The sequence below is a fragment of the Biomphalaria glabrata genome, chromosome 7, assembly GCF_947242115.1.
Source record: "Biomphalaria glabrata chromosome 7, xgBioGlab47.1, whole genome shotgun sequence".
In the NCBI taxonomy this organism is placed as follows: domain Eukaryota; kingdom Metazoa; phylum Mollusca; class Gastropoda; family Planorbidae; genus Biomphalaria; species Biomphalaria glabrata.
In genome coordinates, this window is record NC_074717.1 from 29,330,628 (window position 1) to 29,346,054 (window position 15,427).

The 15,427-nt window shown below is 40.0% G+C and overlaps 1 protein-coding gene across 4 annotated transcripts; it reads right to left on the minus strand.

The window, feature by feature from the left end:
* Positions 1 to 376: 376 nt before the first annotated feature.
* LOC106068305 (uncharacterized) lies at positions 377 to 12,972 on the minus strand. Of its 4 annotated transcripts, none has more exons than XM_013227636.2 (2): positions 12,920 to 12,972; positions 377 to 11,700 (listed from the first exon to the last, which is right to left on the minus strand). In XM_013227636.2, exon 2 carries the CDS (start codon positions 11,318 to 11,320, stop codon positions 2,531 to 2,533), a length of 8,790 nt encoding a protein of 2,929 aa, XP_013083090.2. In that variant the 5' UTR covers positions 11,321 to 11,700; positions 12,920 to 12,972; the 3' UTR covers positions 377 to 2,530. The 4 variants fall into 4 exon arrangements, with proteins under 4 accessions (XP_013083090.2, XP_055891386.1, XP_055891388.1 ...); XM_056035411.1 differs by having other exon boundaries at positions 12,864 to 12,972; XM_056035413.1 differs by having other exon boundaries at positions 12,887 to 12,962.
* Positions 12,973 to 15,427: the final 2,455 nt, after the last annotated feature.

Below are 15,427 nucleotides of genomic sequence, written 5' to 3' on the forward strand. Positions count from 1 at the left end.
CTTCACCTTGTTAAAAACTAGACTGAACAATGCCAACAGCATTATATATAGCATTATATAGTAACCTGCTTAAATGGTGGAAATTGTCATAGCAACAGTATTGTAAAATGAGATTGAAGAAAGCGGCTCATTTCTAAACGTAACCATAGCCATTGAGAGGCTAATAACTAGACCCTGTTGGGTGTGTGTCATTTTATTTTAGAAGGCCTAACTAATTGAAATCAACAGTACAGTCAAAGGAACAATTTTGTATTCTGATTCACTAAAGATAGAGCCAAAGTTTGAAAGATCTTCTCGCTGGGTGCACCATAGTGTGAAAATGCTAACACTTCAGTCGAAAAAAATCGAATCATACACATAAAGAAAAGTCTACACGGGGATCTACCAATGTTTATGTCTTTGTATCAAGATTTTAACTAGCACAGATATAAGAAAGTACATGGTATAAAAGTTTAACAAAATATGAAATGAACATCTATTAAACCAATCCATGTAATAACCAATCATATCATTATTTATAAAGTGTAGATGTCAAAAGAGATTAAACCGTATTTATCAAAAATGTGTTCGCATTTGTTATAATTGTGTGTGTGTGTGTGTGTGTGTTAACTATTGCCAGTGAAACAAGGCGCCCCTTTTTTCCAAGCTTACACTTCATTGTAGAGGCCATTTCAGTGACCCTAATGCCCTAGTGGTATGGTTAGTCATTGAAAACAAAGTCTAGGGAACAAGTTTGTGCGACAAGACATTAGTTACAATCTCAAGGATCTGTGGCAGAATGTGAAGATTGGCGGAGAGATGTGTTGTAAACTTGAAACGTCTTCTTTCTCATTTTATCAGGTCATTACATCTCACTGGCCCATAAACACACTGACGTACATCTATTAAACCAATCTATTAACCAATCACATAATGATTTATAATGTGTAGATGTTTTTTTTTTGTTTTCACTGCTTGTATGTGAATGTATGTATATAGATAGAAAGATAGTGTGTGTGCAATATAACTTCCACACAATTCTGGACTGGTGTTTTTGTCTTTAAAAAAAACAAAAGCCTAACTTCGGTTGTCAAGATATTTCAATCACATACCCAGTGCATAAAGACAAGATCGTTTGCAATAGTTACGTTAGTGTAGACAAGAGGATGACAAAATCATGATCAACAAGGAAGTAACACCACGCGGGAATAAATGGAATGTTAAACGTCTGAATCTACTACTAAAGGTCAGCACAGATGTAAAGGCTAGTGACACATAAGTTAAACGTCTGAATCTACTACTATAGGTCAGCACAGATGTAAAGGCTAGTTACATATAAGTTAAACGTCTGAATCTACTACTATAGGTCAGCACAGATGTAAAGGCTAGTGACACATAAGTTAAACGTCTGAATCTACTACTATAGGTCAGCACAGGTGTAAAGGCTAGTGACACATAAGTTAAACGTCTGAATCTACTACTATAGGTCAGCACAGGTGTAAAGGCTAGTGACACATAAGTTAAACGTCTGAATCTACTACTATAGGTCAGCACAGATGTAAAGGCTAGTGACACATAAGTTAAACGTCTGAATCTACTACTATAGGTCAGCACAGATGTAAAGGCTAGTGACACATAAGTTAAACGTCTGAATCTACTACTATAGGTCAGCACAGGTGTAAAGGCTAGTTACATATAAGTTAAACGTCTGAATCTACTACTATAGGTCAGCACAGATGTAAAGGCTAGTTACATATAAGTTAAACGTCTGAATCTACTACTATAGGTCAGCACAGATGTAAAGGCTAGTTACATATAAGTTAAACGTCTGAATCTACTACTATAGGTCAGCACAGATAGAAAGGCTAGTGACACATAAGTTAAACGTCTGAATCTACTACTATAGGTCAGCACAGATAGAAAGGCTAGTGACACATAAGTTAAACGTCTGAATCTACTACTATAGGTCAGCACAGATAGAAAGGCTAGTGACACATAAGTTAAACGTCTGAATCTACTACTATAGGTCAGCACAGATAGAAAGGCTAGTGACACATAAGTTAAACGTCTGAATCTACTACTATAGGTCAGCACAGATGTAAAGGCTAGTTACATGTAAGTTAAACGTCTGAATCTACTACTATAGGTCAGCACAGATGTAAAGGCTAGTTACACATAAGTTAGTCACATCGTTTTCCTCCTTGTCTCTTTTTATTTCCCGTAGTCTCCCCTTGACCGATGCTCTGAACTAGAATATTCACTGATCATTGGACACAAAGTTGCTTTATTTACTCGTGTCATCATGGCCCATTCTATTGAGTTTCAACAATACTCTAATAGTTCTTGTAAAAGTATAGGTTTTAGATCTCACAAAACAAAGTTTATTAGCGATACCCAAAAGTCCAACACTCAAACGTTCAACAATGTACACAATACTATCGCCATTATCACAAAATTATCTCTAGCCTTTCAGGCTTAAGTCTTACTAATTATGTCTTATAAGATATTTAGCTAGTGGTGCCGTCAAGAAGAAAATATACCATCTATAGAATTAAATACTAGCTTTAGGTATATCAAAATTAATATTCCACTTAAAGAACCTGTCCACACTGACCATTCGTCTGAGGTAGGTTCCAGATATGGTCTGGTTGTCTGAATCCTGCCCTGAGGCGAACAAAACCAGACGAAATGGAAGAAGACAACTGGAACTTTGTGGCAGGAAAGAACTGCCTTGCTCCGTCTGGCAAGGGAGGCCATCGCCAGGGTGGTGACTTTTAAAAAACGCCCCTTCGAGTACAACCCTTTCTTTGGACGACTCGGTCAACTCTGCGCTGCTTACCAAGATACTTTGCCACCCCTTTGAGTTTGTCGTCTTCCACAAAGTCGCCGCCCTTTTCTTTAAACATTTTCCGTGCTCAGACTGCAAAGCGTTTTGAGATTCTAGGATGTCATGGGAGACTTTTATTGGCAAGCATCTTGTCGTTTTAGGAGGTGGCACTATGGGCTTCCGTATTTTCGTATCTCGCACGCCCATAGACTTATCACAAACGAAGAGATTGTCCGTCAGGGTTGATGAGTCCTTACAGGCTGCCCAACCACGTGGATAGCTTCTACTGACATCGGTGCCTAGAACTGCGGCTACTACTCTCTGGTTGCTCATTATTGTACGAGATTTGAATGTCTCACTCGGTCTAGAAATGAGCAACTCGTTTGTGGGACTTCCATTCACCACTGGTACTGGAGGAAAGTTGTCTTTTTGCTCCGTGGTGACACCAACAGAGTTTCTAGTGGCTTCTGAACATTTCATCAAGGTCTTGTTTAACGTTTGAACGCTTGTTTCCCCTTGTTTGGAGACCAGGTTAATCCTATCCACAACGATGGTGTCATTGAACTTCTGTATTTTGTCTAATTCACCTACATATTGTTTAATGCCCGGTTCTTGTGGCACAATCTTGGAATCGATTCCAAATGTTTTCTCGTTAGGAATGACGACGATACTCTTACATGTTCCCGAGCAACATTGCCTTATAGATATCGAAGTTGAAGCATCGCACAGGGTACACATTTCTGAGGTGCTCTGTGGTAATGCCAAATTTATTGCAGAGTCTAGAGGCAGGTCTTCAATTCCATGGTCTGATGCCTCGCTGTCTATTGATAGATCGTCAAATTGCTTGCTGCATATCGGTGATTGACTATTACTTTCCTCTGCTCTAGGCGCCTTGTCAACGAAAAGATGACAATAAGGAATATTGCAGCCAATGGAAGTCATTCTATTTTTAGTTTTCTTTATACTTGTATTCACGTTCTGTTTGTTCATGTATGTATAAATAGCTCGCTTGTGAGCTGCATTCGTGTGTTCTGTGTTGTCTCTCACGTTGCTTTTGTCCGAGTGACCGATATGGTGGAAAGTGGGCACAGTTTGAAAGACAATGTTTCCAGTTCGAGTTCCTAGCTGATTGTCAAGTCTTGCCGTTGTCTCAGGAGTACTGTCATAGCATTCCATAACAACGTCTGGGTGCGAGCACACAACTTCTGGGAAATACACATTTTGACAAGCGTTTTCGAGATTCTTAGCTCCACGGGCCAATTGTCGCTTTCTGCTGGCTTTTACTATTATTTTTTTACTTCTAAAACTATGATCTCTATGAAGGCTTTGTATTTTATTGGCAAAGGTACACTGATTGGACGATGTTCGTTGTCCAGAAGCAGTAACAGATGGTGACAGGCTACTCAAATCTTCTATAATAATGGTGTGGTTTTCGTTAATTGGATTGTGCCAACGAGGATCCTTTGCTTGATCTTTAATGTACACATCATGAATTGGGCAACATTCTTTACAAAATGTGTTCATTCTTGTCACGGGATGTTTTGTGCAATAATTTGAGGACAAAGTACAAGATGCAAACCGTGACCTACGACTTGGCCTACCAGCACTGGTCGCCAGCTTTTGGTTTGGATATTGTACGTTCAGTGTTGGTTCTCTATTCACAGAACAATTCATTTCACCAATATGTCTCTTGACTGCATCGTTTGTTATTGGGCTCTTAGCATAAGCAATGTGATTACAGCATCCTTCAGTTTGACAAGCGCTTTGTGGCATTAGCTTATCAATGTCATTTCTACTTTCAAAACACTTCTGGTCAACAAATACATTTTTTACGAATCGTTTTTTCGACCTATGTCTATCCAAACGGTGTCGCTCAACGAACTGTTGGAAAGTACGGTTTGTTTGAATAGAGCTCGGATACTTGGAATATTGATTGTTGTTACCATGACATTTTTTGCGATGTTTGTTGCGTGTTCCATCGTCATGTTGATCGCCGATTTTGTATTGACGCATTTCGCGTTGATATCTATATTTGTATTTGTTTTTCGGATTGCTAGAAAGACATTTGTCGCGTTGTTTGGTACAAGGAGGTGTGGAATATTCAGAGTCCACCGTGCATGCGTTGCTATTCACATTCTCGTAAATATCATCAAGTTGCAGTTCGGAACAGAATCCACTGCGATGTTCATTGCTGCTGAGGTCGTCCGTTGTAAGAATTTCACGCAGCACGACTTTTAGCATCTCCGGAAGTACCCGATGAAGCAGTCTATCTTTGGCGTCGTCCACCACAGTTTTGGGTAGCCTGATGTCCACCTTTACTCCGTAGCCACTTTTAAATTGTCCAGATACAGCACTCGCGTTGTTGTTTCCGTAGTTCACGTTTCTACTGGCGTACGACTCGGACATCTCCTCTGGCGGTGCCGGAGGGCCCATTGGACTTTTGATTTTCACCTTATACGACCAGGTGCCATCGTCGTTCCGTGAGGTGTGGAACTTGACCACTTCAGAAGGGCAGTCATCACAGGACACTGTCGTATCGCGTTGCGAACTAGAGTCCCCGTTGTTCTTCACTTCTCCTTTGTCAGAACTGATTGCCTGCTGCTTCAATTCCTTGCTGTTCTGTATGATTTGCTCTACGTGTTTCTTTAACTGAAGAGCTAGATTTTTAACAGGCGATGTTATCTTATCTTCTTTACACGGCACAGAATCGACTGTGATCTCTGACTTTCCGTTCACTTTCTTTGATTTGTAACGAATGTGAACAATGGGCCTGTTAGCATCTGAAGAGTCTTTAGTGCAAGGATTTTCAGCAGACGTCTCCTTACAGATGCCATTGTTCTTCGAGCTTAATGATTCTAACCAAGCGGGTTTATAGTGGACATTTTCATCATTCTTACATTTTTCTATATTATCCTCGAACTTATTTTCAAGCCTTCGAGTTCTAGACAAAGTTGTGTAGTTGGCAGCGGTATATTTCTTACATGGCCTTGTGTAAAACTCGTTATAATTTGAAATGCACTCTGAAGGAGAATCCCATTTCTTCATGAAAAACGAGTTAGTGCCACGTGGTTTGAAGCAAGAAATAGGAGTATCTTCCCTGATATCATAATTCAAGTTCCTTTTATGTGTACAGCAGCGGTTTATTTTGTAGTTCTGATCGTCATATGTGAAAGACGACTTTCCCATCCTGTCAGGGGAAAGCCTGGGATAAATCTCAGAGTGTGACGTGCAAACGCTATTACTGGCTGCTCTGTGACAAGTGCTGGCCAGATTAGGCGCATATTTCTTGCATGTTTGTGGCACACGGCACATAATTGATGTTTGAATGGCTTTATTTCTTTTGTCAATCTTCTTAGCGCAGGTGGCCTGGTGCGTACAAGAGGAGATGTCTTCTATCAAAGCGCACTTTGTCTTCTCTGTCAACCCAATCTTGTGACATTTACGGGAGCAGCATAAAGTCGTGTTATCTTCATGAGATAGAGTTTCACAAGTACAGGACTGTTTGACCAGACACGTGCTGCTGCTGGTGGTCAAAGCACACTCACAGCGTTTACAAGTCGGAATGCTAGTCTGCACTGAAGTATCGCGATTCTTACCAGATGCCCAAGACATATCTGCCTGCAAGCCTTTGCTATACATTCTCATAGCTTTCGGCTGGCAAGGACGTTTTGGAATACAGCTGGAACACACTTTTGGCTTCTTTCCCTTTGTTGGGTTGGATTTCTTTGGTCGGCATGGATAGTCATTCACTTTCTCCCTTCTGGCACTGTACTGAACAATTGGACTTGGTTTAGGTGCACAAAGGCTATCGTCTTTCCAGAAGCACCTCAGCAGCGCTGAGTCTAATTTGCTTTTCAGGGACTCAATCAGTTTCCTGTCCTCATCGTTCATCCTGCAAGTCTGGACGTTGGTCTCGCTTTTACAGCATTGGGCTAAACTGTTCCTCTCCCGACGTTCACTTGTAAGACAAGCTTTAACTAAGTCAGTGATGTATTCAACCGTTTCTTTCTGAATAATGTCCTTGTCGCACCTAGTCTTAGCTTCAGGTTTGCACAGGCATTCTGATTTCTTTTTAAGATTAGGAACCAAGCTGGGATATCGATGACAAACTGGGCTACATTCTAAGTGACACACATCGCCTGAGTACATTGTCAGGTTTTCCGACAGTGGTATCTTTCTCGTGGGCATCATTTCTTCGGGAGAGCCAAATTTTCTTTCAAACTCGGAGGTCATGTGTGCAATAGACTGCCGGCTAGGTTGTAGAGTTGACGACATAGGAAAGCTGCAAATAGGCTTGTGAAAGTCTGGTGTGCATCTTGGTAGACAGGACATCAATGGTAATTCAATCTTCTCCTGGCAATCACATACCTTCCTTCTATGACAAGTTGGCGAAACATCGAATAACCTCCTTTTGTAGCAACCATTACTACACTCTAGCTTGGCCGGAAAATGCAAACATCGACTTGTGTCGTAAAATTTAGAGCAACATGGTGGATTATGTGTACAGAGATCCGCTAAACAGCTCGCAGTTTTATTGTCTAAAGTGCCAGGAGCATCGTCAGATGGTGTATACTGATTAGAAAGATCTTGAGGAATGTTGTAACTATCTGGTCCACTAAACAACGCTGAATCTGGACAACGTGGTGTTAGTCTGAAAGTCTTCCGGCATTCACGTTTTCGTAATCGACTAGTCAGTGTTGATTCAAACGATGTGTTCTTTTCATTGCTGGGCTTAAACATTTCGTTCGAGGATTGATTACTGTAATATTTTTGTTCAAAATACTGACGCGGCTGCGTCCTTTGCTCCTTGGCTGGTATTGACGGAGAATCGGTAAAAAACATGGACTTTGTGGGCAGATTGATGGGGTACTCCTCTTTGTCCCAGCTAACATAAGGTGATCGGAACACATTCAACGAATCTGTCAAGTAAGGGCGCGGGTTCTCAAGTTTTTCATGCTCATCCTCCTGTCTTTGGTGAGGCTGAAAACGCTCTTCCTCTTTGTTAGTTCTGAGATGTGAGTGAGACATGTCCTTGTCATCCCGTGTGTTACGCTCCGCTGTGGGCTCAGAGTCAGCTGTTGGCGCCAAATCTTCATTGTCACTGTCCAGTTTATTCTGTGTTGCGTCCAGTGGGCGTGCAGGGTGCAAACCTGTTTGATCAAATCGGGGAAACCCGACGGTGGCTTTTTTCATCATGGATTGTTTTGTCAGTAGAGATCTTACCATGTCATGGTCAGGCCACTTGGCCAGCCTGGCCTTATCCATCGCGATGTTGTCTTTAAGCGAGTTCTTGTAAGGAACGTTTGTCTTGCCTTTTTTCCAGTGATAGATTTCATCGCAAAGCTTTTGAAGTTTGCCTTCAGCTTTGTGTTCACGTGCGTTCCAAGAGCGAGGTTTCAAACAGTCTTTGAGAATATACCGTGACAATGTCTGGTCGATTGCTTTCAAAACGTCCATTGTGTCTTCAGCCAATGGTTTGTCTGAGGAAGTTCTCTCTGAACAGTATGCTAATAGTGAGCTCAGTTCACTCAGAGTCAGACAATCTTGATTTGTGGTGCCACTATTCCGACACTGATTATCACCCGAATTGGACAGACTAGACTTGAGCAGACTAGACTTGGGCAGACTAGATGTTGATGGTGACACCTCAGGAGTAGAAGAAATATCATTATATCCATTGCATTCAGAATCTCCGTGGATATGTTCCATAGAAGAAGATCGGTCATAGCTGCTGTATTTATTTGAAAACCAAGCGATTTTGAAATCGTCTTTTTCTCTTTCCGATATCGTGTAGTTATTCCCCTTAGAATGTTTTTTTCCCGAGTCAGCTTCTGGATGACATTTTGTATTAGAGACGTTGTTTTTTAAGCTTTGTATCCTGCATTGTTCAGAAGAGCATATCGAGCTTTGCATTGAATTCTTGCCATTGGAATGACACTTTTGAAAAGACTTGAATGAGCTTTGGGATTGAGATTGTGGTCGGGTCTTCGGATAAAGATATTGAAACTCCGAATCCACACACAAATCGTCGGATAAAGCCGAATTGTCTAAGTCTTTAGAACCGCTGCACGAACGCCACTGTTCCTTGACAAAGTGTGAGAGAGAACCACGAATATTTTCTGTCAGGTCCAACACAGAAACATTATTTGTATTCAGTCGTATTCCAGGGGAGTCCGAAAATGAATCAAATAAGGGTTTATTGTCCTGCTTTGCGCATCTTTTGTATTGAACCCTTTCATTAACAACATCCGAAGTCTGTGTTGATCTAGTTCTTCCCAATCCTTGCAATGTCTCCTCCATCTCAATATTCGAAGGCACCTTTTTTCTAGGCCATTGCTTATGAATTCTCCCTGTGTCTTTCTGGGAAGAGCGCAGCGCTGCTTCTATATTGACGTTTTTTAGTCTCTCGGTCTTTTTTGGACTCGGTTGATGCTGTGTGTTATCATCGCCAGTGTTCCTATTTTGTGATATGTTGAGCAGTTTCAAACATTCAAAGGACTGCGAGCCCACAGGGTTATCAAAGAAGCATGGAGTTGAGAGACCTGAACTTGTTACATTCAGAGAAGAGTTGTCCCTCTGCCTTCTAGATCTAGAATCTTGACTCACAAATCCCACTGTCCGTTTCCGTTGTTTAGGCCTGCGCTTCAAAGGCGCCTTGTTGTAGTCTTCAGAATTAGGTGCTACTGGAACAGTGTATCTATTTTTACATAAGACTGTATCGGTAGTCTCAACTTTGGGAGACAGTGTACCAATGTTCTTGTTGTTTTGTATAAACAAATCTTCTAGTTGTGAACTTTCTGTTCGTTTTGCTTTGACATTGTTGTGCGTGTGTTTCACTTTTCGTCTAGAATTTTCTTTATTATCTTTTAACATGTTGAGCAACCGAGGAGAGTTATGGCGATTTGAATTACAAACAACATATTCATTTGTCGAATTATCTTTTGTCTTTATTAAAGGTTTAACCAAAATATACTCAGTTGGTTTCATTGGCTTCTCTTCAGCTTTACAATTGGAATACCCGCATGGTTTCTTCGCTCTGTCCATGCGAAGAAGATTTCTGAACTTGTCATACAATGTTCTTCTTCGAAATGTTTCCTCGTCGAAACCATGTTCAGTTCTTTTTGTTTGTGGGGATGACGAATAAGTAATACCAACCAATGGACTTATTTGTGACGAATTATTGTTGTATTTATGCGTGGGTGCAATCATGCAAGTGTTAGTTTTATCGTCGTCATGAGTAGTGTACTTCTGATTTCGTCGTCTTCTTGTTCGATTGGACTTATGCTTAGATAGGACGTAAGCCCATTTATGCTCAAAACTTAGAGTTCGCTCCTTCGGAAAGAAGTCATCCTTGTCACTTAGAGTTTCAAAAAGGTCATTTTCGTTGTGTCTAGAGTTGTCGTTTGCTTCGACTACATTTTCGTGTAGGGAGAAATTGAATGGTTCGCCTTTCGTCATTGGTTGCGACTTTTTGGCTCCAGGCAGAGGTTTTGTCAAATGTAAAACCCTGTTGTTGGTTGAAAAGTTGACACATTTGTCTTTGACCTTTTTCAGGCACTGTTCTTCTCTCAACGAGACAAACAAATGACCTTTCACGAAGGTTGAATCGTCTGGCGGAATTAGATGCAAGCTGATTCTCCTTGGCAGATCTACTAACTCCTTGAGCTCGCCCATTGAGCTATCTAGCTGATCCATAGTTTCCAGGTCGATGACTGTTCCCATTTGAACCAGCCACTGGAACCAGCTTGGTATTTCGTACTTGCGTTTGTCGTACAGAGAAAGCAGCCGAGAATGGGCGACGGCGCTGATGACGTCATCGTCTTTACTTCTCTGTTCTGAAAGACTCTGAGTGTCGTCGGTCATCAGTTTGTGGCGCCAATTCTTCTCGGCATAAATGAAACTGTTGGACAACGTTTTTCTTTGTAAGTTTTCCAGTTTCGTTGAGATGAAAGACAAGTTGGACATTTTCATCTCCGGCAATTCAATCTCCTCCGAACTTTCTTTTCTCGCACCAACAGAACTTGTCAAAAGGCCGACATCTTTTGGAGTTAAACTAGAATGACTCTTACGGAACAATCTGCGCTGCTTCTTGCTCACGGTAAGGTTCGGGTTCAAATCCATAATCTGAATAGAAGCAACATTCTGCAATAGCCGAGTGCCCATTTCTGCTAGCGCAGCCTCCAATTCGCTCAGGGTTGGCCGGTGCATTAAGCAAGGGAACCAAATCGCTATCTGCGACTTAAGATACTGCCGGTCCTCTAAACTCAGCTTTGAGTGAGTGACATCCTTTCTGGAACGTTTAATTTTTTCCCGACTAGGATGATCTGTTTTCTTACTGTTGCAATTAAATGTCGAAAGTCTGGACATTATTGCGCCCAACCAGCCATTCGGTTTTAACTTCTCCTTGGCTATGCAACGTCTCTTCCAACTGCCCAGCAAATCAATGACGTGTTTCTTTCTGGTTTCGTTTGTACAATCACAAGACTTGATCGTTTGGTAAGAAGCCATGGCCATTGTTTTTTCTCGTCTGATTTTTCACAAAAGTTTTCTATTGAATTATCTATGGCCTTAGTTGGCCTATATAGCAATAGTATTAGGACCCCTCACAAAGATGCCATGTTAGTTTAGTTAATATATCAGCACATCTTTAGATTGATTACTAGATCTATATATGGCTTCATTTTACGTACTGAACAAAATACTTGTGACGTGTAAAGTCCACGTGCCCTGTAGGCCTACTATGAGTTTGTAGAAAGTGATGAACATGTAGGCCTACATGGATGCGAGTACGAATAAAATTTGATTTTCCCTTAGATCTACTTTAAAAAATTAAGGAACTTTTATTCTTGTCTGTTAAATGTGAAATTCGTGGAAAATTAGATGATAACTGATTTCTGAAATTAAAACAAAATGTATAATTTAGACGATTATCAAATCTTATGATTACATAATGGCCGCAGAAGTAGGTGATACTTGAGTATACATAAGTAGATCTAGATTTAGTATTTCAGTTGTCTTGTGTAGAGAAATAAAGCTATAATTTAAATCACCAGATATATTGAAGGCAAATTCAAATAATCTCTGTAGGCATATCTATATGATCTCTAAGCCCCTTTTTATACGATTATGTCTTAGCTAGGAATGTGTATGAAAAGACCTCCATCCTACGAAAGTTGGGTTATTAATAACAATGGGGTACATTTGTAATCGCTTATCTTATCTTGACCCAAAATGTCTTCAAATAAAAAAAATCGTTTTCCTTATATAATCTATACATTTCGCAAAGACTCAACATTATGCTGTAAACGTCATGCAATAGAAAGAGAGAACAAATTGCTCTACAAAAAATACCAAGAGTTTGGACCAAAACCGATACAGGTTGAAATGGTTTATTTTACATATTGAAAAGCCTACATATAGTTCCATGATGCAACTATGTCCGGTAAAATCGGATACATAAGCTACTACAGATCCTGAACAATACACACATCTGGGGTAAAATACATAATAAAGTACGGCTAATGTATCATTTCCGCCTGCCGTATTTCACGTCTTCTGGAGTTATTAATATATTTATTTTTGTATGAAAATTAACAGTTACAATATCATATTTAATTTTGAACAATATTGCAAGTCTTAGGCGACGTAGGTCTACAACTAGATCCGGATTTTTATATTTCTAGCCGACTGGGTAAATCCGCTAGCTGAATAGTTGACAAAAACTTGATTCTTTCTCAATTATTCTTCTGCCTTTTCACTGCGGTTTTATTTTAGTTTAAACCACAGATCTGAGACCTATAAAAAAAAAACTTGATCTAGATCTAGATCCCTTTCTCTGCCCGTGGTCCTGTCTGCGGCATAGGCTATCAATCAGCTTCAGCAGTTGAACACTAATGTGACTGTCAGTCTGATCAAGACATCATCTATATTTATCTTATTAGTGTAAGTCTAGACTCGATTCTATTCTCTTCTTTTTACATCTTTTTTAAAGTAACGTCTGTATTTTATAAGATAAGATAAGGCCACATTTAAATTTCATTAACGAGCATGTAAATACCAAATACTTATGTCTGTAACAACATTTAGAATTTCTTTTATTTTTCTTGGACATACATCTCGATGGTAACATCCGAGAGTTTGTACAGGCGCCACCACGGCTGGCTAACAGCTGCTTTTAATGACCGTGCTGAACGGTGCAAGATATACATTAATCATGGATTAATAGATTGTATACGTTGAATTAACTCTTATTCAATCAGGGTTCAGAGTCAAAGGTGTATATATCTATATAGCTCTTCCTTCGTGATCGAAGATAGCACATTTCTCATCTCCTATGAACTCGAAGATGGCGGTAAAGTCCAATCCTCGCTTTAAAAAGCCGGCCGTATACGTGGCATGGGTAGGTTTGGTCAGTTACATATAGGCCTGCTTCTTCTCTCAGCTTTTTGCTGGTTCGGCGCTCTTTCACGCTGGCCATCTTGCTTCAAATCTGGAGACTCCGAGACTCACAGCTTCACGCCATGAGGAGCGATCGAGAGCTAGTGCTTCCCAACCATGAATGTCAATATAACACTCCTTGAAAGAGCTCTTGAGAGTGTCTTTTTAGCGCTTGTATTGACCTTTCTGTGAGCGCTTTCCTGCACACAACTCCCCGTACAAAAGTCATTTGGGAAGGCGATTGTCTGGCATGCGGACATGGACATGTCCCGCCCATCGAAATTGAGACCTTTTACTCTCGTATTGATACTGTTCATGTTGGACAGCTTTAAGATTTCTGTATTTTTTATTTTTACAAATTAAATTATTAAAATAAGAGACATCTTACAGCAAGACATTTTACGCCGTTTTTAGAGAGGCGTCTGCAGCAAGATTGGGTCGAGATGTTCTCTTGCAGAAAAATTTCCTTATGCCTCTGTCAATGTCATTTAACGCCATACTCCTTACCTAAAGAAACCCTAAACAAGATGAATTTACACAAATCAAGCCCCATTTCAGACTTACTTGTGCTGTATGTTCCTCGCGTCTTTTTCAGTATTGGTCCTTCCAGCTCTTCTCTCCAAGAGATAAATGAGACCAGACCCCAGTAGGGAAACTTTGCTCCCTAGACCTCCTAGCTGGCTAATGGAGGGGGATACACATGTATTTTTCTTCGGGGGTGGGAGCAGGTACGTGGCAACTAAAAAACTGATAGGCACGTATTTTTCTTTAGAAACAGGCTCTTCTTATGTTTCATATCTGCGCTGAGTAGCCTAAATCCCTTATCGCAGAGGTGCCCAATCGGCGTGACAGAGGTGCTCCCGACCAGAAACATTTTTAAAACAATCTTTCATTTGCGGATAAAGAGAACACTTGGCAATCAATGGGTTACGAAATAGACAAATCGATCACTCTTTAAAATACTTCAAAGCTTACGTTTGAGATCCAAATAAAAAAGCTAATGCCGAAGAAAAACATAATTTAAATCGACTACCTGCATGTTTGTCTGTGTTAGTTGTGACAAAATATCTAGGTCACAACTAGGTCTGCTGATATGCGTAGCCCAGTGAAATGTTACACGCTTATTTAATTTTCGATCTCTTAGACAGTGCCTATTATTATTACACATCTTTACACCAACTGTTTCAGTCCTAGGGTACTAAATGAATCTACACGTGTAGAACTTTTTCTCTTGTGCCTGGTATTGTGTCTTGTAGGATTTCTTTCTAAGACTGTTCGGACCACATTGTAACCATCCAATTAAACTATTTTTTTTACGAGATAAATGAGACATTGTTTTATTTAAACATTCTTTTTTTATTCACAGGTTTGAGAGGAAGCATTTACATTGTCGCGGTGGTTTTAAATTTCAGAATTTAGAAACGAAATTTAGAGCTTATATAGGCAAGTCTTTAAAAAAAAAAACAAGACAGAGACGTGTGTCCTGTTAATTTTTTATAATTCTGACTTCAAAGTCTGAAGAGCTCATCTTTTTTTTTATACCCTAAGCATCAAAGACAAAGGCTTTCTCCTTTTTCAATGGTTCTACGTACATCAAAGAATGTCAACATTGACAACCCAGTTTCAAAAGAACCCAATGAACTTCTGGCTAATACTTTTTTTTAAAAACTTCAATAGAAACGCTGATATTTTGATAGCAAAGTGAGCTCCGTTAGAATAATCTTTGTATATGCTAGTAGTTGGTAGTTGTTGGTAGTTGAAGCAAAGTTTCATTTTGAGTTTTTAGCAAACGAAGAGTGGATGAGCACGTTCACACGCGTAAAGAACAGCAGACGATCGAGGCAGTGTGATGTTGTTTAAGAGTCAACATTGGTGCCCCTCTCCACCTCTTCCTATCGAAGTTAAAGAATATAAGGTGAAGAAATCAACCAATGGTGATGAAAAAGACACAGAAAGGTTGCACAAAGATCGCGTAAGCAACTCAGAAGTACCAGAATTTACCAGATTGGTCTTATTGTTAAATAAAGAACTAAGCATACCTTTTGGACCCCTCAACTCAAGAAAACATTAAGAAACTGGAACAGACACGAAATAGAGCAGTAAGATAAGATAAGATAAGATTCATAACAAACGAATATTCACATTTTACTAGAGTAAACACCTTTAGTAAAATCACTAAACTTA

Excerpts from the sequence above, each read along its gene's own strand:
- LOC106068305 (XM_013227636.2), bottom strand. The coding sequence starts at position 11,320 with ATGGCCATGGCTTCTTACCAAACGATCAAGTCTTGTGATTGTACAAAC.